The sequence below is a fragment of the Vombatus ursinus genome, unplaced genomic scaffold (assembly GCF_900497805.2).
Source record: "Vombatus ursinus unplaced genomic scaffold, bare-nosed wombat genome assembly UNPS02014814.1, whole genome shotgun sequence".
NCBI classification, from domain to species: Eukaryota; Metazoa; Chordata; class Mammalia; order Diprotodontia; family Vombatidae; genus Vombatus; species Vombatus ursinus.
In genome coordinates, this window is record NW_020954592.1 from 6,753,620 (window position 1) to 6,777,526 (window position 23,907).

The following is a 23,907-nucleotide window of genomic DNA, read 5'->3' on the forward strand; positions in this document are numbered from 1 at the left end:
AAAAGTATAATCTTACCACTTCCATGTTCCTTTTACACCAAGAACAAAATTTTCACAATGAAACAATATTATAAATTGTGATTATGTTTCCAAAGAGCCTATTTAACATATAATGAGGCTGAAACAATAAGCATTTGCAATGAAATATAATAGAAAATAATACCACTGTAAATACTCATTGAGTGACCCAGGAACCTACCTGCCATTTGTAACAATGAATGTAGGAAAATGAGCTCTGGGTTCTACAGATCTGTTTGACAGAAAGATTCCAAGAATATATCAAGTTGTTGTCATTTCTGTAACAGAGTACCAAATTGTCCTTCATAAGTTCAAATCATCAGGTCCAGGCAAAGTATATCCTAGGGTATTGTACCAATTGGTAAATGTGGTTGCTGAGTTTTGAAAGGTAAGGGAGGATATGAGGCAAAAGCCTGCTGATTTTCAAGAAAAGATAAGAGAGTAGAGTCCCCAGACTATATGTCAGTGAGTTTTACTTCAATTCCTGGTAAAATTCCCAAGGTTTTGCTAAAAAGTGAATAGTGAGAAGAGAAAATTGTGATTACATAGAGACAAGCTGGTTCTACTGGGAAAAGATAATGCTGGACCAAACTTTTTTTTAATAAAGATAGTAGCTGGTAGGTCAGGAGAATGATATAGATGTAATGAACCTAAATTATAATAGCAAAAGATTTTGTAAAATTTGTCATTATTTTATGTGGACATGATAAAGAAACATGGGCTAGATGATAGCACAATTAGATCAGGAGCTAGTTGAAAGGACAGACAAAAGCATAGTTATTAATGGCTTAATGTCAGCTTAGGGGAGGATCTCTAGTCACTTAAGTGCCCTAGGGATCTGTACTTGTCTCTGTTCTCTGTGGCATTTTTATTGACTGGAATGAAGGCATAGGTGACATTTTTTATGAATTATCAGATGATAAGAATATAGGTAAAATAGTTATCACATTAGATGATAGATAAATTCCATCTTAATCCAAATCAAATAGGATAATATTTTATAAGAATAATAAAATCTGACAGATGGGGCTCAGAAATGAACCTCAAAATCAAAATAAGGGAAGTATGATGAGAGTATATTTTGCCTAAAAAATCTGGGGATTTTCAATAGATGGCAAATTCTTTATGAATTAATATTGTGGCAATGAATGAAAAGAAAAAGAAAAATTAATAGGAACATTACCTACATTAGGAAAGGCATAGTATTCAAAACAAGGGAAGTGAAAGTCCCACTGCATTCTGTCCTATTCCAACCACATTTGGAGCTGGCTTCTTTGCACCCAAGTGGAAGGACATTGGAGAGCATCCAGAGGAGGTCCACTAGGATAGTGAAGGACCTTGAGACCTGAACATATAAGGATAATTTGAAGGGACTGGACATATTTAACCTACAGAAATGAAGTCTTGGAATTTGGTATCTGTCTTCAAGTATTTAAAAGACTATCAATGTGGATTTGTTGTAGTTAGCCCCACGGTGTACAACCATGAGCAATTAGTAGAAGTTTCAGAGATACAAAGGTAGACTTGACACCGGAAGAAATCCAAAACAACTTGAATTGTCCAAAAATGGAATGAGGTGGTGGCCTCAAGAGGTGGTACATTCCCTTTACTTGGAGGTCTTCAAGCAGAGGCTGGATCCTCATTTATTGAATATTTTAGAAATCCTTTCATGTATAAGCTAGAACTGATGGGGTCTTTTCCAACTCTCAAATTCTTTGATTCTTTGTCTATGTACCCCCTCTGTTTTCAGAGAAGGAAAAAATGGTCAAAAAGAGGAAATATAAGAAGCATTAATGATCTGTAATTGAAACAATCTGCTTCCATACAAATTTACCTCCTCCTTTCCTTCCTAGAATCTCTCAACTCCCAAAATTCCATTATGATCTTAAAGAGACACTTGTCTCTTCTCTCCCTGATAGATAGATTATAAAGATTTCATCATTTAACTCCTTCCAATTGCTGAAGTGTCTTTACCTTTCTGTATTTCTCAACTTTTTTGCTTGCCTTTGAAGTTCTACTCAAGACAGATTGAAGAAAACAGCATATACAATGTAACAATATAAAAAATAACCACAATAGAAAGAACCACACACAAAAGGAAAATCAAAAGTGAATATTGCAAAATTATAAAGAACTAACATACCTCAAAAGAAGAGATATTACAGGAATCTCCCAACCACCCCTTCATGGAGATGAAAGATCTATAGGTGTTGCAAATTGCACATGTGTTTGAACTTTTTTCAATATATTGATAACTTGTAATAAGTTTTCCTTTTTTTCTTTATTTGTTATATCTCTGGGATAACTCTCTGGGAGGGATAAGGCACAGGGAAAATTATAGGGATACAGAACTATGGGGATATATGTATGTGTATATATGTGTGTGTATGTATATATGTATGTATATATATGTAGATGTATATATTATATATATATATGAACCTACTGGGGAAAATTACATGATAGAAAAATAAAGTTCCTCAATATAAAGTTATTTTAATATGTTTTTATTTAGCTCTGTTATTTTTATAGAGAATATTTTGAAGTTTTCTATTCCATTAAAGATCTATTATTTCCATGTAAGAGTATACTCAGTCCTGTAGTATAAATTATTCTTGATTGTAAGCTTTTATCTTTTGCCTTTTGGAACATTGTGTCCTTGATTTTCTCCTCTTTGAAGTAATTACTGCAAAGTCTTGTGTGATTGTGACTGTGGCTCCTTGGTACTTGAACTTTTTCCTTTTGGCTGCTTACAGTGTTTTTTCTTTAAGAAATTCTAGAGGGTTTTTTTTTAAATTTTGTTTTGTTTTGTTTTGTTTTTTTCCATGACATTCCTTGCAGTTTTTATTTTGATTTTTTAAAGGAGGTAACTGGTAGATTTTTTTTTTCATTTTAACTTTGACTTCTGATTCAAGAAGATTCAGGCAATTTTAATTAATTTTTATCTTGTAGTAAGATGTATGAGTGATTTTGTTTCATAATGGTTTCTAGGGAATCTGATGATTCATGAAGGTTTTTTTTTTCCTTCACCCATTTCCCAACCAGTTTTATCTGATAGTATAGAGCTATTTTTCAATCTTGTTATTTTGTCCTAATATTTCCTTCTTTCTCATGGAGTCAATGGGTTGTTTACTGCATTCTAACTCAAAGACAAACCATTTCTTGGGTCTTGTTTTCCACAATACTAAGCTATTTATTTTCCTCCTAATTCTTTTCTCCATTTTAAAAATTTTACTTATTTTACTTTTTTTATTTTATTTATGTTTTTTAAATCTTTTGCTTTATTTCTCCTAGTCATTCTGTAGTTCTTGTGACCAAACCACTGTTTTCTCTGAAGCTCAGTTTACATTTGTTGTGAAATTATCCTATTCTTTGGTGTGTACTTCTGAGGTATCTCTTTACCCATAATCTTCCTCTATAGTATTCAATGTCTTCTTCTGTTTACTCACACATCCTGATTTGGGACATTGTCCCAGAGCTAAAATCTGTCACATACCACATTCTTGGATTGAATGGTCCATCACCGTTTAGTCTCAACCTCAGTTAACTGGGGGAACCCAGTTACAAACCTCCATCTACCTTGGTGTATCAGCATTGAGTGCTGGTAGGTTTTAGGGCCTGCTTGGATCATCTGTATTAAGAGCACTGCTGCCTTTAGGGATCTCTGGAGTATCTCATCTTACATTACTGTGTCCTTCTGGACCCTAGGAACATCTTAGTCATAGTGCTTCCTCCTCCTGGCTCCATATTCATTGTCAAAGTAGATTTCTGTGGTTTTCTGACCCCCCTAACAAGGCTTCCCTTTCCAAGCAGTCTAGACTTGTTTCCTCCTGGATAGAGTACCAGAGGCTTCAGAGCCCTCTGTAGCCTGTTTTCTACCTTGTATTGTGTTGTGACCCTGTATCCACAGTCATAGAGGTAGAAGGTTACTGAGACCCCTGTGACTTTCCAACTTGTATTCTTGTGCTTAAGTTGGTTTTTCTGAATGAAGAATCCCATAGGTCTATGCCTATCCTTGCTTACCAAGGTTTCTCTTTGTATTTCTTTATCATTATTAAGTCTGACACTATTTTTAGAACTTTACTGCAATAGATATGTGAGAGCTTGGCTCCTTGTAAACTTTTATACCACCATCTTAACTAAAAACCCACTAATAAAGGGTGTGTGTGTGTGTGTGTGTGTGTGCATTTTAAGTATAGAAAGTATAGAGGAAAGTTAGTGATGACTGAGAGAAACCAAGAAGTAATCAGTAGAGAGAAAGATCTTGGGAGTGGGGGGAGTGAGGAAGAGGGAAAGAAGGAGAGATGGGAGCAAGTTTCTGGAGAAGGTGATAGGGAAAGGAATTAAAGGCATTCATAAAGAGCCACTCATAGAGTGGCAATCAAGAAGGGCCATCTCCAAACCTCTGTGACCTTCATGTTTCTCTTCTGTAAAATGAAGGGGCTGACCTAAATGACCTTTCATGGCTCTACATCTATGATCCTACTATACTGTGGGGTTTTTTTGTTTGTTTCATCTTTTCCAAAAGTTCAGTTTTTTAACATTTTAATCACTGGCCTTTACAGACTGGGGAATTTTATACTTGTGGAGTAAATTAAGATTTCAGGAGCATAGACCCTGCCTCACAGTGCTGGCTGACACTCCCAGGCAATACCAGTCACACAAGAGGTACAATCAATAATTGAATTGAATTTGGTTGAATTAAAAGCAAAGAATCTTATTGGAGAGTGATCTGGACTTTCACTGAAAGAGCTATAAAAGTAATTTTCCCTCTGACTTCATAATCCCACAACTCAGAATATACCCTAAGGGCATTATCCAAAATCAGGAAGAAAAAATATCTGCATGACATTATTTATGTCATATATATTATATATATATAATTTATAATATATTTATAATAAATATATATTATTTATAGTAAGAAAACACTGGAAACAGACTGAGTGATGCTAGGAGAGTAACTAATTCAACTGTGATCTCTCCTAAGATCATTGGAATGCAGGTAAGAATGATAAATGTTGGAAATATAAAGATATATGTAACAACTGATACAGAATAATGTGAAGCAAATAAAACAGGATTAGGGCAATGTTTATAATGGTTTACACTGTCTTAAAGGGGGAAAATATACATGAAACCAGAAATGAATGGGAAAGTAAAGAGAGACTAAATAAACTGCTATTATTCCAATGTAGAAATTATTTTGGTGGAAAATTTTAGACATGCTTCATGTTCATAAAATATTTAAAAAGGGAAAAGCAGAATTAAAATTGGCTATTGGAGATTATACAGTGTTTGAAAATTCACGTAAGTTAATGAATTTTAAAAGCTAGAAAGAGATCCTAGAATTCAGTAAAAACTAATTTAACAAAAGACAACAGGGACTCAATCATGTTAAGTGACTTGTTGCATGTTATCTCCCTCATTAGATTGTGAGCTCCTTCAGAGCAGGGACTCTTTTTTGTCTTTCTTTTTGTCTCCAATGCTTAGCAAAGTGCCTAGGTATTTAACAAATGTTTACTGACTGACTGACTGACTGACTTGTACAGTGTCAGTCAATTAACTGGTGGTGGAACTAGTATTAGAAGACAGATATACTAATACCCAGTCTATCACTTTTCCTATAACACTATATTGTAATATTTGGTGTTCCTATATATTTTTGAGGGAACTTAGAAACTATCCATACTCTTTCCTACATGTTATTAAAGGTACTTTTTGAAGTCTAGAAGAGTTAGATTTCCTAATGCATTTGCCGCATTCCTAGGAAGAAGTTGTCTCACTCCAGTAGAAAATGATCCATTGCCCCATACTTGATGTAATATATTCAGTAAGCTCTCAGGATCCTAGATTAAGAGCTTCATATTGAACAATCAGTAATTACTTTTAGAATCCAACCGTGGGAAATCAGTTTTGAATATATCCAGCTACACTATCATTTAGCCCCCAAGTTTCCATATTTCCCAAGAGAAAAAAATAAGACAATTTCCCCCAAAGAATTGTTTTGTGCTTGGTAGTGATCTGAGGCCTCCATTGGAAGGATTTAGGTCCCAAAGTTATCACCGTTTTGTGGACTTCTCTTTGTGAACAGGAAAAGAGGAATTATTGTCTAAATTTATATTGATCACTTTCATTGAGACACAACTAGATCAATTCAATTCAACAAATGGTTAAACATCTCTCTATATATGAAATCTATGGTATATGTAACATTGGACATATAAAATTTAGAGAAGATATAACCCCTATGTTACCTACACAAATAACTATGCATGATAAGATATTAAAATAAAATAATATAGAATAAAACCATAAAGAAGGTGCAAAGTATTTTGTGCATGTCAAGGAGGAAAGGCTATGACACTGGATTGAACAGAGAAGGCTCCACAGAGAAAGGTTTTATTTGAATTGTGCCTCAAAGAATGAATTGGAATTCATTAGTTATTGGGAAGGAAAGAATTCAAGGCATTGAATTTTGAGTAGAGACATGGAGATAGCAAAGTGTAGCACCAGTATAGAAGATGGTGAATGAACAAGATAGTTGAGTTCGGTTTAAGTACCTGAAGGTAAGAAGTAATAAGACACAAGACTGCAAAGACAGATTGATGTCAGATTATGTTTTCACAATGATAGTGCATCATAAATCCTCAATCAGGGGAAAGAAAAAAAATCCAAACACCTACTAGAGTTATTTAGCAGTTTGTTTATCATGGAGCTTTCTAAGCAAGATAAAATTGTAGATGCATCTCTTATTTCCTTTATTTGTATGTTTAATTTGTTCAATGTTACTAAGGCTCTCCAAATTAATTTAGTTGATACCAACAAATTAGGAAATAGATGTTAAGTTGTCTCCTTTTAAAAAATATTCATTTGTTTGTTGTGTTATGTGTTAAGATGGGTTAGGATCCTTAGATCTCATCCGTATCCTAATTAAGCCAAGTGTTCTGTTTATGGTTGGAGGTTTTATTTGGTGACATCTTGCTGAAATGTTGTTCACTGCTTCCTGCACATGCTTTGTAATGTTTGTAATGAAATTCAGGCTTCCTCCAGATCTCTATTGTAATTCTCTACTTTACATGTAAATTATATTTGAAAGCACTCTGTCTTTCCCCAATGGTGATTAAGGCTTAAAAAGCGGGGAGGAGGGATGGTTCATTTATTTGTTTTTTAATAAGTTAGCCTCATTAGGGGAAGGATTTTTTTTTTGGCTTTTGAGAAAACAAAAGTTATTTATACATTAATGTTAAGGTCTCAACTAGAGACAGTTTAAGATAAACATTTTTAAAGAAAAAGAAAAATTGTCTATGATACAATCCTATACACAAAGAGAGAAGAAGGAAGACAGGTCATGTGGAAGGGGAAAAGATACATACACTCAGATATACACATGCACATACACACACACACACACACACACACACACACACACACACATACACACACACCCACGAGGAAGGGAAAGGAGGCTGGGCATCTGGGGTCAGTGTTCTTGGCTAGTCCCCTGCTTCATGTAGGTTTTCAGCATGTACTTTTTAGAGGCTATGGGGTTTGTCCAGAATTCAATAGGTTTTCAATGGACTGTCAGCGTCAGGTTCTCCTAGCAGGCTCTGGAGAGATAGTAGGATGGTCCTAATGTTGTGCAGGGCTAACCACTTGTCCTTGAGGTTGTCCAAACAGATACTACCTTGGGTATTCACACTGGGATGGTGATAAATGTCCATAATTTATAATAATTTCATAATATCCATAACCCCAAAGAAACTGTTGAGTTCTCTACATGGACATCCCTTCTCTTTTGGTTATTGAGTTATATCATATGGTATTCTGATTTTGGAAAACTTTGTGAATAAATGGATAGAATTCAACTGAATCTACATGCATATATCAAAGTAGTTGTAGTACAAGATTGCCTTAGAAAGTCTTACAAATTTGTGGAGAGTACTAGTAGTCACAGCAATTACTATTCTTAAGGAATTGATGGGTTTTATATTATTTCTGCTTAGCATTCAATGGCTTATGTTATATATCAAAACAGTGAAGTGTGTATCTATAATGTTCATTAGAGAATTCTTCGCTTGCCTACTTTTGCATATAAAAGGAATAAAGTCTGTTGTCCTTTTTTGTATGTATGAAGGCCAGAAGTTTATGTTTGTCTCTTTTTGTATTAGGCAGATTCTTGGTTTCTTTCTTTTTTTTTTTTTTTTTGGCTAGGCAATGGGGTTAAGTGACTTGCCCAGGGTCACACAGCTAGTAAGTGTTATGTGTCTGAGGCCGGATTTAAACTCAGGTCCTCCTGAATCCAGGGCCGGTGCTCTATCCACTGCGCCACCTAACTGCCCCACCTAACTGCCCCAGATTCTTGGTTTCTGTCACCAACTTTATCATAGGCTCACATACTTTTAATTAGAAGAAACTTGGGAATCATGGAGAAATTGATGAAGATGATTAAAAGAATTAAAAAGGATGTTCTATGAGAGGAAAATTAAAGAAATTAAGATTGCTTTACTAGTGTAAGAAAAAGAAAGGGACCTACAGAGTTCTTATGAGGAAGCTACTGGGCTCCATTGTTTCTCATGTCCACAGAATATGGTACAAAATAAAAGGGCTTAAATTAATACAGCAGATGTTTTGGAATCATAAGATCTCCATAGATAGAGATGGAAAGTCTGCTAGAGACCATTTCATTCACCATATGACCACCACTTTCCACATTTTAAAGATGAAGAAACTGTGATCCAGGGAGACTGTGACTTCCCCAAAGTCATACAAGTAGGAAATCTCAGAGGTGGGATTTGAACCCACGTGTTCCTACTGCACAACCAGTGCTCTTTCTGCTGTACCAAACGGCCTTCCAATGGATTAAAGAACATATCAAGTATCACAATAAGGTAACATGAAAATAAGCTGGGTCAGCAGGGCTTTGTACAGTCTTCATCCCTAGAAAGGAAAAGAGAGGACAGAATAATAAAGGACAGCAGGGAACAGGACAAGAGTGCATAGGACAGGACATTAAAGGACAAGACAGGAGAAGAGAGTATAGGAGAGGATGGGAGAGATCAGGAGAGGAAAGGTCAGGAAAGCAGAGGACAGAAGAGGACAGGAGAGGAGAATATCTCCATCACTTTAGGAAGAGAAAACTACCTGTGCTGTATTATTCAGAGCAGGGACCCCCAAGCAATAGATGAAATGCCTAAGATTTTTATTGCTAGATAGGGCTTTAAATTTCATTCACTCTAGTCCTCTAATTTTACAGATAAAAATTATTTCATAGATCTCAGTTTTTCCTGGTGTATTTCCAAGCTGGTTGCCAATACCATAATCCTTGCTTTCCTTTCTTGATTTCCTAGCAGAGAAAGGGTCTCACTTAGCAGTGATATACATTTACATTTACATGCTCTGCTCAGTACTCTTCCTTACTATCTTCTACAGTTACTTCAAAGGTTTAGGGAAAGTACAGGACTGGGCACTCCATTATAAACACTAATCTACCTGAAGTCTCTAAACTATGTTTCTATGGAGTCTATAAAAGTGTCATCACATACTGATATCACATCATCTGACATATATGCTTCTGTAGCATTTGAGAACCACATGTACCTGAACAACTATTTCCCTGTACAACATTTCTAACAAGTGCTTTTCTTGAAGACATTAAATGAGTTGGGAACTCACCACCTTCCAAGACAGTCCATTTTGCTTTTAGATAGCTCCAAGTTTTCCCTGGGCAGCTAGGTGGCACAGGATATAGAGCACTGGACTGGGAAGCAGAAAGATTCATCTTCCTGAGTTCAAATCTGGTCTCAGATACTAGACAAGTCACTTAACCCTGTTTGCCTTGGTTTCCTCATCTATAAAAATGAGCTGGAGAAAGAAATGGCAAATCACTCCAGCATCTTTGCCAAGAAAAACCCAAATGGGGTCAGAGAGTTGGACATGACTGAAATGCTTTTAACAGCAATTATATTTTGGGGCCTCTAGGTCGAGCAGTAGAGAGAATGCTGGGTCCGAAGTCAGAAATGCCCAACTTCCTGAGATGAAATCTGGCCTCAGACATTTACTAGCTATGTGACTGGGGGCAAGTCACTTAACCCCATTTGCCTCAGTTTCCTCATCTGTAAAAATGAGCTGGAAGAAGGAAATGGCAAATCACTCCCGTATCTTTGCTAAGAAAATCCCAAATGGGCTCACGGAGAGTTAAAACTGACTGAACAACAGCAAAAGTTCTCCTTATTTCAAGTATAAATCTGCCTCTTTACCGCCTCCACCCATTATCCCCAGGACCAAGTAGAACTCTAATCCTCTTTCAGAAGACAGCCCTTTAAGTGCTTAAAGATAACTATCGTGTCTCCCCTAATTCTTCCCCAAAGGAAACACATGTTGTGATATCACAAAATGTACCTCAGGGCCCATATACATATTCAAATTCATCAGCATTCATAGTACCAAATTAAAATCAATTTTGAAAAGTATTTAAAAGCGACTCTAAGAATCATTCTTTTCCCTTTCTCAAGCATAATTACCTCTTCAAACTGCCAATGTTTAGTGACTTCTAATAGCAACGGGGCCCAGTTAGGGTATTTCTGAGTATACTTTGCCCAAGGAGAGCTCCTTGAAGAATCTTTCTTGGAGCCCTATTATCTAAATTTGAGTAATTGGTTATGGATAATATATGCTTGTGCACCTCTGATGATTGTGACTTTGAGCTGTTTCTGTGTATTATTTATTCCTGGAACACCAGCCACCTAGAACATGGCATACCTCTGCTTTACTATCCACAGTTACTTTCAATCTGCTCTTGGAACAAACTTCCACTGGGCATTGAGAGGTATAAAAAGCTAATATGTGGGTTTATGCCAGAATTTTACATCAATGATTTGCCTTAGGCTTTATAATGCACCTGGCTGGTGTCTAATTAGTCATAGTTCTTAAATCTTGATTTGGGACTGAGGAGGCAGGGGACAAAGGTTTAGTGTTCCCTACAGAAGGTTCATAAAAGCTGTAATTTCCTTCCATGGGTGGGCATTTCAACTAAGATCAAGGTATATGAGGCATACGGCTGGGCGAGGGCTTTCCAACCCTTTCAAAAATGATATGAGGGACTTTAAAAAAACAGTTTTTTTAATCCAAAAATCCCCACAAGGAAGTAGTTGTAATGTTAGCATCCATTTGTTGAGATATATGATGCATGCCTATTATGAATTCAGAAATGTTTTAAATACATTTGTATTTTATTAATCACAAAATATCCATATACATTTCAAAAATAGTAATGTATAGCTATATAAGGTACATTCTTCATTGAGTGTCCAGAAGACATATTTGTTTATCTATTATAATTTCATAACTGCTTGTTTTGTTAGCACTAAGTAAAGAGGCAAGCTGATATAGTAGAGATCTGGATTTCAAGTCTAAAAGATTTCAGTTCAAGTCTTGCCACTGACATATCATAGCTATGTGACTCTGGCCAAGTCAGTTAACTTCATAATGCTCTGAGCAATTCTGTAAGATTATAAATTGCAAAGAAGGTGCTGACTCACGTTGCTTTACAGTTTCCTTACCTAAGAGTTCTCTATACCAACAAAATCAAAAGACTTTCCCTAAGTAAAAATCAACATGATAATGTTTGCTTGCATATTGATTTGCAGGTTGTTTTTGCAAGGGTCTTTGAGCTTTGAACTTTGTTTGGGAATAATCACTGGCCTAGGCATGGTCCTTACAAAGATACGTAGATGTGGGGATCCTAATTTTTTTTTTTTAATGTACCGTAATGGGATTGAATTTGCTGGTATCCAAGGTCCTTTCCCTATGGTTCTATACTCTTAGACTTTTCTCCATGGAAATATCCAGAAGATGAGTAATAACAATGTTTGTTTGTTTGGTTTACAGCCACAGAACCAAGGCTTCAGGCTGGCCACCTCCCTCAGGAACCTGGGGCTTGAACCAGGTGCCACCTTATGGATGGGAGATGACGGCAAACAGAGATGGAAGAGACTACTTCATCGAGTAAGTTGACGAGCTATGTAGTAAAATCTTGATTAACTGGATCTCTCCATTACCTAGGACAATATGGAACACTCTGCTGTTGGTACAGAGAAGGAAATGGGAATAAAAAATGCTCATATCCTGGACTTATGTGAAAAATAAAACACATACACGTGCACATGTGAGTCTATGCACACATACACATTTAGACAAACTTCCAGGAAAGCCTTGGGGTCAGTATGCCTTCAGTCCAATTTATGTACTTTGACACTTCACTAATTGCACTTCTGTACTAGAATTCATGTGAAAAATAATTCAGAAAGACTGGAAAATATTTAGTCATCAAAGGAGTGCATTATATTCATGCTGCTCTACTTGGTAATGTCATAAAAGTAGACTGATTTAATTTAGAAATACTTCCAGAACCCAATGATTGACCTAGAATGTGTACTCTAGCGCAGTGATGTCAAATTCACTGTCCTGCAAACACTGAACCAGATTAAAATGTAATTGGGAAATATTTAACAAAGTAAATAGCAATACAGCACAACATAGATAATGTTAATTTGTGGATTTCTAAGTCAACGGGTGCCCAACAGGGATCTGTTGCTATTTTAATATCACACTACTACTTCATTGAGAAGTAACCAAAGTAATCCCATTTGCTGAGCATTCCAGTTAAGCAAAGTTTAATTTCCTTTCTTATATTGCCACAACTACTAGTTCTTCTTCCCCTAAAAGATTAACTTGTCAGAGAGTTAAGGCATAGCATTTAATTACAGTGATTGTTGATTCATCATTGCTTGAGCAAAATATTGTGTCCTTACTCTTTGACATTGCATTGAATAAGTTCTTTTGGCTATTTTATGATATATGTGCCCTCTTTACCATCCCCAAATAAATAAGTGGACAAAATAGAAAGACCTAGTTTTTGATTCATCATTTATTCCTAACTCAGACTTAAATGAGACATGCTTAATTTTATTCAGATGCAGAAATAGATTTGAAGCTGGAGTGCTCATGATTTTAATAACATGACAGATACTTGTACTCTGTGCTCTAGTGGAGAGATTGTTTCTTATGCCCTTCTGGAACATATGGAAACTTATGGGCTGAATCATATTCTAGTGGGATTTATGGAAAACTGGTTAAATGGCTGGATTCAAGAAGCAATCATTGTTACATATGAAGCTATAATCCAGGATTCTATCAGCTGAGAAGGAAATCTCCAGTGGAGTTCCTCCAGGGATCTGCATTTGGCCCTCACTTTTAACATTTTTACCAGTGACTTGCTTAAGGCACAGATGGCATGCTTACAAAATTTGCATATGACATAAAGGTAGGAGGGATTGCTAACACAGTGCATTACAGTCAGAATCTGAAATTATCTTGACAAGGTAGAATCTAATAAGATGAGATTGAAGAGGAATAGATGGAAAATCTTATACATTATTTTAAAATATTATCTTTATAAGATAGGAGAAAATGACAGGTTATTTGAAAGATCCAGTGATGTTAGTGGACTGAGAGTCAGAGAGTCAGTAGCTTTATAGGACAACCACAAAAGTGAATACGAGCCTCAGTCAGATAAAGAAAAGCATAGTGTCCATGTTAAGGAAGGTGAACATTCTTTATTCTATCCTAGTCAGTTATATATCTGTAGTATGGAGCAATAATAATGTGGAGCAAATGCAGAGCAGAGCAACCTGGATAATCAAGGGTCTTAACATCATGTCTTTTCAGGCATGGTGAAGATAAGGCTTAGGAGGGACATGATAATTGCCTTTTAATTTTAAAGGGCTGTCATATGGAAGCGGGAGTAGACATATTCTTTTTTGTACAAGAGAACAGAATGGAATTAAGAACAGTAAGGAGACATTTCAAAGAAGCAGATTAAGATGATCAGAACTAAAGAAATTTTAGATTCCATTAAGAAAATTTCTTAATAATTAAAGATATTCAAAAGTGGAACAACTTTCCTCTAGAAGTAGCTACTTCAAGTAAAGACTAGATGACCTCTAATTATGTAGTTTGTAGAGGGTATTAGTGTTGTTCTATAGGTTTGGCTAGATGACCTCTGAGGTCCCATCCAACGCAAAGATTCTGTGCCTCATGAACTTGTATGCAACTCCCAGTACTCCCAAGTATCCCTGTGTATCTGCTCCAAGGATAGTAGATACACGTCTTTGGGGGAAAAAATTACATCCCAAAATTTAAATAATTAGGGAAATGTGAAATTTTGACAACTCTGAATTTGGAATGAATATATTTTTCCAGATCACCCAAGGTAGAAAGAAAATATCTCAACTATCATATTGTGCCATTTTTTTTTGTAATAAAGGCCCTAATGCATTTAACTTCCTCTCCCAGGGCCATAACTATCAAGATGGCTCTGATTCTTTGGCTTAAAATGTAAAGCTTTTAAATGGAAAAATAAATTATTTGCTGGAATGAATGCAAGTTTAAAAATAAATTGATAATAGTTTTTTGGAGCTGTTTATCAGGTCTTTCAGTTTAAAATCAATTTTTGTATTTACTAGATTGGATTTTTGGTCTGTATCTCATCCAGTCTGGATCTTTTTTGATCAATAAGTAGAAACCCAAACAGAAACAAAGTGATGTAAGGTCACAGGTCTGAAGTCAGCTTCATCTATGTGTGTTTCTACTCATCTTGTTGACATTTTAAAGTACTTGTCCTTGTGTTGATTCAACACTGATACTGTATTATGACTCAGAAAGACCAAAGCACAACCTAATGGCAGGCCTGCAGTAGTTACTAATTAGCAAATTTTTTACAAACCAAACTGTCCAGTAGAACTTTTTCATTTGCTTCTCACCTTAAAAGCCTTTAAAATTTCCTGGTGTCAAGGAGCCCCCATTTTGAATAAGATCATCAAATCTCTCTCTGGTTGGATTCCTACTCTCTCACTAATTAATTAAATAAATATTGGTCATTATTCCAGCATCCCTTTACCTACTGACTACTGTTAGTCACAGTCACAAAGAGATCTTCTCATTACCTGCACATCCATGAAGCTATGGTGTGCTGGTTGAATGCATTCCATTCATTATTCTTAGAAATTAAAAGGGCATTTTGAAAGTAAATCTGCATTCCTGTATAATTCCTTTTGAAAGCATCAAGATCTGTTATTTGTGACTTTGTCATTACTTTAACAAAGTATGTGTATGGGTATGATTAGCTCAGTGCCCTCAATGAAATATCAAGCTGAAGAATAAACACAGAATCTCCAGTTCAGAGTCTAGTGGCTAAATAATGAGGCAACTCAATCAAAAAGGACTTTCATAGAATACCCAGAGGAGAACAAGTAGGATAATGACAGTCTACATGAAGATGCATGCTATGTAAGAATCAGTTCAAGAAAGTGAGGATGTTAAGCCTCACTTTGTTAAGTGAATTTGGAGGAGGGGGCAGAAGGAGTGGTGTTAACTGTCTTCAAGTAGCTTATAAGTATCTTATTAATGAGAGATCAATGAGTCAACTGACAAGCATTACTGAATGCCTACCATGTGCAATAGGAATAGGAAACAAACAAACAAAAAAACAGTTTCTTCTCTCAAAGATCTTATATTCTCTCTGGGGATCAGATTCATTCTAACTCACTCAAGTGGGCAGAACTGGGAGGAGTGGTTGGAGACAGAGAATTCTCCTTCACTTTTAGCAAAGGTTGGATGACAGGCTAGTGGCTGTGTGGCAGAAGGTATTCCTCTTCATGTAGAGGGTAGAATGGATGGGCTCTGGTGTCTCTTCCAACTCTTGGATTCAGGGATAGTACCTTTCCTTCAAAATATGCTTCTGAAAGGCTCAAAGCTTGTGAGAAGTTGCCCTATTACTCGGTGTCAGAGCAGGTAGAGCAGTGGGCCTGAAAGATCTGATTCAGCCTCAGACAATTACTAGCTATGTCTAGCTAATGACTAGCAAGTCATTAACCTCTGCCTCACTTTCTCCAGTTCTAAAATGTGGATAATAGAAGTTGCCTCCCAGAGCTGTCATGAGGATTAAATGATATTGCATATATGTATATACATTTTAGAAAAGTTTCATTTTTAAACTTAAAATGGATCAGTTTTATGTTATGTCCAGTTGAAAAGGGAAGGGAAATGGAAATAGAGCAGAAGAAAGAGAAGATGGAAGGTGGAAGATACTGAGAGTAGGAAAGAAATGAGAGAAAAACAGTAAACCAACAGATAAGGGAAAAAAAGGTCACAAGTTACAGAGATCATAAGAGAAAGAGAAAGATACATGGTTAGTTAAAGAAAGGAGAAAAGTTCATTGGGTTCTGTCCAACTACTTGCTCGCAAATTATGCATAGCTTCTCAAATCCTAAAGAAAAAAATGTTCTTTCCCCTAGAATGCAAGATCCTCCATATTTTGGTGACCATAGGGAGTGCAGAGAAGGAATTGTCCCTGGTCTGCACCGCACTAAAGCGTCCTGCCTTCCTTATTCACAATTCTTCCAGATGCCTTACTAGAATCATGGTGCTTCACACATCTTTGCCCAGGTCAAAACTTTGTGTTCCTATAATTAACATTCTACCCTATGAGTTAAGCACAGAGGTAGCTACAGGTGGACATTTAATACAATTGTAAAATATGAGGAGTTTGACCTCATATTGCTACAAAGACATAACTTGACCTAGCCAAGAGATGCAATGAACTGAAGGACCATTAATTATAAAATTATCAACCTGAGATTCTCTATCCATAGTTTAAAAACCTGAAGACCATACTCCACACTCTTTTAAACAAGTTCATGGGATAATAGATTTAGAGCTGGAAGACACCTAAGAAGTCTTTGGATCCAACACCTTCATTTATTACAATAAAGAAAATAAGGCCTGGATAAGTGATTTGCCCAAGATCACATAGTAAGAGCTTGTATTTGAATGCAGGTCCTTGGATTCCAAGTCCATTTTTTCCCACTGTTAAAATTAAATAGAGTAAAGACTTCACTATTTTTTTATAATACAGCTTTTAAGACAGAATCATATGGTTCAGTTTATAGGAGGAAAAATCTACATATGAGCCAGGTATAAGGCAGAAGAGGTGCATTTAGTGTCAGACAAGGTTGATCTACCATTGTTTGGTTTTGCTGAACTGCAGAGTTTTTTTTTCTTTTTAAATCTTCAATAAAAGAGAAGGCTAGCTTGGAACAGAAGGGCTAAAAGAAGGTCATCGCCAAAAATAAATTAAATGTAAAACAAAAGATACATATTTTTAAACTTTTTAAAAGATGAAATAGGTAGAGAAAGTGATAGTAAGGTAGTGAAAATAGACTGTGTAACTTTAGGGAAGAGGGAATGGGATTATTTGTACACCACATCAAGGATGACTCTTAAAGTCCCAAAGTTAACTAGTTTATTTTCTCCTTGGTCTTTTTTCTTTCTAAGCATCATTATTACATGACTCAAAAATGGTGTCATTGGGTCAGGTACACATCCTTGCCGTTCTGTAGAGAACTCCCATATAAATTGAGTCACTATGTCCTTGATGCAGATTAACTTTTTTTTGGCAAGGCAATCAGGGTTAAATGACTTGCCTAGGGTCACACAGCTAGTAAGCCTCAAGTGTCTGAGGCTGGATTTGAACTCAGGTCCTCCTGACTCCAGGGCTGGTATTCTATGCACTGTGCCACCTAGCTGCCCCCAGATTAACTCTTAATTCTGGCCAGTGAATAGCTGGATATTAGTAAGAGGGGATTCGCATTCTCTCATTAGTGTTAATATTGCCTAACTTGATTGAGATTTAGCCATTACCACCTAACAAAGGTTGCAGTAACTGATACAGAATGTATTTTAGGTACTCGGATCTGAAGGAACACCATCTGAAAAAGTGGAATGTCTGTGTATTTATGTGTGCATGTGTGCCTATTATCAGTCTCTGAAAACACCAAGAAGAAAAGGAGTTACTAGACTACAGTGGGAATTTATAATTATGGAATTTAGAAATCACGAAGACCTAACTTTAATCATTAGATTGTGAGATCTTTGATAACAAGGACTACGTTTTGCCGTTTTATTGATATCCCCAGCACTTGGTACAGTGCCTGGCACATAGCAGGTGCTTAATAAATGACTATTAACTAAGTATTTACCTAACCAATCCCCCTGTCAATCTTCACAATATGTTTCCATCGGTTTTAATAGAATTATGTATTTTCTTTCAACATTCTTTGGTAGCTTTAGGATCTGAGATTTGAAGTGACCTCAGAGGGCTTCAAATACAACCGTCTCCTTTTACAAATGAAAAAACTGAGGCTGAGAGACTTTCCCTGAGTCACACAGTAAGCTTCTAAGGCAGGATTTGAACTCAGACCTTTTTGCCTTTGAGTCCAGTGACATCTTCACTATATTATGTTGGGGGGGGCGGTTTGTGGGGGGAGGATTTTTCCTGGCGTTTATCTCAATCTTTTTCCTATTCAATCCATCCTTCTCAGATATGCTGAAGCAATCTCTTCCTAAGGCACAAATCTTAACGCCATCCTCTCCACCCTACAACCCCTCTCAAAAACCTTCGCTGGCTGCCTATTGCCTTGAGAAAAATATATAGCCTCCTTATATAAGGTTAGTATATGAGGTTCTCCATAATATAGTTCTAACCTTCCTTCCCAGATTTGTTTCACAATTATTCCGCTTCACAATCCAACCTTCCAACTGTACTATTTATTTTAACTGTACTATTAAACTATTTCCAGACCTTAATATGCCATCTTCCATTTTTTGGCATGTGTGTAATCCATCTCCTATGACTGAATGTACTCTCTTAATCTCCCGTTTTCACAATCCTCATTCAAAAACTCAGCTCAGGTTCAATCTCCTTCATGAAGCCTCCTTTGACCTTTATAAATTCCTACTGAAATTTTCTTAGTGCATCACATCTGATCTCCTCTTTGTCCCATGGTACCTTACAACGTAGTATGCTTGTCTCTGTCGGTGCCATATTCTTTTTTCCTTCTCCACCTCTCCCCTCACCTAGGCAATATCACCTGTGCCATTTTTTATCTTTATAACTCAATACTTAGCTAAAGACGAGCATCATAAGCAGCTAATAAATATCTTGTTAATTAAATTATATGCTTATTTACACTGTGTATGGTAGTTCCTTTCCTTTCTTCCTGTCACACCCCAATGATCTTGTGTAAAAGAGTAGTGAAGACCAAGTTGAGATATGATATATACAGAAACTTGTTTAATTTGCCCACAAACTACAGACTTCAACGTCTTGCATTTCCTAGGATGTGTTTCTTATGAATGCTCAAACACTAAAAGATCCAAAAAGATTAAATGTGTTACCTTTTCTTTACTAGGAATAGAAGTGGCAAAGGAACACATTGAGAATTTCTATTTATGCTCCTGTAGTAGGGGGATGTTTTGGGGAGATGGTTTGGTCTATTACATGGATTAGAGGGGTTTCTAACCACAGAATTAAGTAATAAAATTATGTTGGAGAAGGAGCAATTCACCTAATTTTGTATTGTTTGATTAAGGATTCTTAAATAAAACCTATCACTTCCTAGTGTTCACAATGAATCCTTGCATAAAGCGCAGACAATGTGCTTGTTGCGAGAGCAAAAACTGCCTTTTAGTTAAATGGGTTCCTTGCAATCCCATACATCCATTCAAGTGGAAGTAGACATATTATAATTTTGAAATTGGAGGAACAAAGAAAATGCAATAGCATCATTACATGAAATGAAAGGTAATTATGTAGTGTCAATGGAAATGCTTCCCAGCCTGAATGTTCTGAGATGTTTATTCCCTTCGCTGAACCAAATTTGATTCCTTTCAAAACTGATAACACACCTGTCTGCTGAGCTAATAATGGCAGCTCCCCGCAGGAAGGTAACAGTTTTCAAAACTGATAGAAGAGCTCTTAATGGAAAAACTAATGAGTGACACTATCATTTCCTATCTCCCTTGGCAGACTGCAGAATGGCCTGGGCTATGTAAACTTCCCCAAATGCCAGGATCGAAATCAGAGTTGGCTTCATTTTCCCCATATACTTGATCCTGAAACTTTGCTGATTTGCTTACACTGCCATTTATTCCAGGAAAAATCTCCTGAGACATTTTGCTTGTTTCTCTAATGGACTCCAGGGATGGTGATCATCTGACACCATTGAAGTGTGCCTGATTGCAACAAACAAACAGTTGAACTGAGTACACATTCAGTCCCAACAATAGCCAGCACGATTAACTTCTCAACAGAGCTGGGCTGTTTTCTTTTCTGTTATTAGGTAGCCCTTAGGGGTATACCTGGTGTTGGTCACAAGAGCCACTTAGAAACACAATGCCTGCTGACCTGTGAAGAGCAAAACACCTGCCAAGCCAGGTTTTCATAGCAGACTGTAATTGATATATTACCTTGGGGCTGCTGGCCACCCTTCGACTCCTTGGAGCAGTTTTTGGAACACTCATTTCTGTGATGAGCCAACCCTTGTAGAGAGCAATTTTGATCGTAGCTTGTGGCACTAGCAGGGTGAAAAACTCTGGACTCTACCTAGAGCCAACTGGGTACTCTGGCTGATGGTTCCAACCTGGGGCTGGCCTGAGAGGACTCAGAACATTTTGGCAGTAGGTGTGTCTTTCCATTGCTGTCTTCCCTATTGAATTAGAAGAGAGAAGGGAAGAGGGCCAGTAGGAGGTGATGAAAGATTCCTTAGTATGCTAATTGAAACCCATGCATGCTGTAGAACAGGGGCTCTTTACCTGGGGTCAGTGAACTTGTTTGTATTTTTTCTTAATATTTCACTATTTTAAATTTCATTTTATTTAATATTTTTAATGTTTTTATAAATTTAATTGTTCTCCTTTGTAATCCTATTCATTTAAAAACATTGTTCTAAGAGCAAGTCCATAGACTCTACCCAATTACCCTAGTGCTCTGAGTACAAGTACATAGTACATGTTGTTTACTATGTGACCCTGATATACAGTCTACTTTCTCTTCATGTTAAATTTGTTCTAATTAAGTATTTCAAGAAGTTTGCCAGACTGACTTTTGTTCTAACTCTTTGCAGTCTTAGTAATGACCGCATCTTGGTGGACGGGCTTGGCTCAATAACAAGTCATACACACAAACCTAGAAAAGTTTGCTGCAGGAAGGTTATGATGTTTTACCTCCCCTGATAAGGCTCTACTATATGTAAGCCACTCAATCTAGTTCCTAACCAAGTGCCATCCATACTTCATGCTGACTGTTCGTGTCAACCAGCTACTGAAAGATCGCCATCCTTCTTGCTTTAGTTATACAATAGATTAAATAAACCTTAGCATTAGAAGCAAAAGCCCCAATGTCTGCTTCATGGGTGCTTAAAAGAACCCAGCAGACACATCCTTCCTTTCTGTGAGATTCTTTTTTTATTTCAGTGTCTGAAAACCTTGTGATTCTTTGCAGGCTCAGCCTCTATTCTCACCACTCCATGCAGCAAAGGGAAGACCTAAGGTTGCTTTGTCTTTTTATGTTTCATGAGCAAACATGGCCAAAACATTTACCATCTAAAGGTTCACCTCCTGGTAATAAACCTCTAGTAGTCTGAAAAAAAAGTCACTTTATAAAGTTATCTGAGACCTTTAAGCAGCAATGTGCTGGCAAATATTTAACAACTGGCTCTCTGGGAGAAAAAAAAAGCAACCTGACACACTTCTAAATTTATCCTATTTTATTAGCACTTTTTCCATCACTTTAGGTCTAGATCAGGGCTTCTTAAACTTTTTTTTTCCATTTGTGATTTCTTTTCCTATTTCAGCAGTGTTTGTTGGCTTTGAGTGGAACAGTGCAAAGTTCCCATGCTTTGTGTCCAAAACCAAGGCTGCAGTGAAGTAGGGTCATGTAACATGATCGAACACTACCAGAAACACCTTGAATTCATTACTTAGTTGATTTTGAATTAATTTTTGGTCATTACGCATTCAGAAACCTTTTATTGTTAGTCTAGACAATCAACAAAACACCAATACATCAAGAATTTAGCAATCAGTTCTCGCTGTCTAAAGCTGGTTCCAGCAAGACTCTGTAAGGCTCTGGGCAATAGACTGCCTAGATTCTTGGGCTCCTGAGGGCCAGAATAGTGTTTTGGCCTTTCTTTGAATCACCAGCACTTAGTACAGTGTCTACCACATATGGTACTGTATTTATTATATGGTTAATAAGTGTTTCATTATTGTTTTGTTGAAGCAGTTAGGTGGGGGGGGGGGGGAACCTGAAGTCAGAAAGACCTGAGTTCAAATCAGCCTCAGTCATTTAAATAGCTGTGTAACCCTAGGCAAATCACTAAACTCTGTCTGCCTCAGTTTCCTCAACTGTGAAATGGGGATGATAATATTGCCTATTTCACAGGGTTATGGTGAGGATCAAATGAGATCATATTTATAAAGTGTCTAGCATAATGCCTAACACATAAGTAATGCTTTATAAATGCTTATTCCTTTCCCCTTGTTGACAGATCAATTAAATTGACAGTCTGATAACACTGCCAGATATCTTTTTTCAAACCCTACATTTATGAGCTCCATGAGGACAGGAACTATTGCATTTTTCCATCAATCAGCAAGCATTTATTAAGTTCCTACTGTGTGCCAAGCGCTGTACTAAGCACTGGGGATACAAAGAGGGGCCATGAGAGTTTTGGGAAGGGAGAGACAGTTTGGAAAAGCCACTGTGGTGAGTGGGATGAGTCAATTAGGGAGATAAAAAGGATTGCCTTGCAGCAGTGAGGGCCCAGTTGAGGTTATGGAACATAAATTTGTAGTAGACCCAGCTGGCAAAGCTTCATGATTTTCTACAGTTTCATTTGGCAGCAAATGTGTAGGAGAGATGGCTGTGGATTGTGCAAGTAATCCACAGCTGGGGCTTGACATGGCATGATCAATGATCAGTGATTGGATGAGGGAGAACTCAACAGAAGAAGACAATATAGAATTGAAATGGTTCACCAAGAGATCAAAAGGAGGAAGGAAGGAGATTTTAGTCAGTGCAGGGGTGATGGCTTATAAAAGAGCTAACGTATTGGAAGTCATTGTAATGATGAAAAACAGAGTTTGAAATTCGAGACTGAGTGACATCACAGGCAGAAAAGCAACACTTTCACCTCAGGAAGACATTTCTTTTCCCTATTAAACACCTTTTCCCTTTCTGCATCACTGAGTTATGCTGATGTGTAGAGGGGCAAGGTCCAAAGCATCCCTATACCTATTTATGACTAATGATGAGAATTTTACAGTAAGCTCCATTTGTTTTGTCCAGAGGGCAGCCTCCCTCAGGACCACCCAATTCCTTTTTTCTTCTAAAGCCTGAAGAGCACTGTCTTCAGATTCTGACAAACTCACTCATTCTGTCCTTAATTGCTCCAGTCACTTGGGTCTATTTACTTTGGCAGTGCCCTTGGTTATCCTTGCTCCGTAGTGGCCAAGGCTGTGATAAGGGACTATTGCTTTTAGCATTATTGGGATGTCTATCTCTTCTGTGAAGGTCTCCTTGTGCCAAAGTGGCTGCAGCTAACTGGATCAGCCATGGTTCCAGCAGTATTGTGTCATTATCTACCAAAGCAACTGCTACTAACTGAGGCCAAGCCTCTGTGCACTTAGCTGGGCTGATCTTTGGAATGCTGACATTCTGTGGTCAAGACTACACCTGAGGTTTTCCCAACTCAGTAGAAACTGTCAGCATGTGTACTCTGATATCTTGCCTTAAAGAATCCAGATCCACCCCTATGCTATGATCAGCTTTTATAGATATTAGATATATATGGAACCACTTAAAATTACAGTAAAAGAAGTGTCACCAGGTTATTGATTAATTGATTAATTGCCTAATGAACCATATAAGCAATAATTACCATGAGCATTCTAAAAAAAAAAAGGAGATACTCCTTCAGGCTGGAGGGA

At 37.0% G+C, this 23,907-nt stretch overlaps 1 protein-coding gene across 1 annotated transcript in view; it reads left to right on the forward strand.

The window, feature by feature from the left end:
- The first annotated feature begins 6,709 nt into the window (after positions 1-6,709).
- FRMPD4 (FERM and PDZ domain containing 4) overlaps positions 6,710-23,907 on the forward strand; it is a 279,887-nt gene continuing 262,689 nt past the window's right edge. Inside the window, exons 1-2 of the mRNA XM_027835294.1 lie at positions 6,710-6,744; positions 11,908-12,024. Coding sequence (XP_027691095.1) covers positions 6,731-6,744; positions 11,908-12,024 — 131 coding nt within the window. The 5' untranslated portion in view covers positions 6,710-6,730. The remainder of the gene's footprint in view (positions 6,745-11,907; positions 12,025-23,907) is intronic.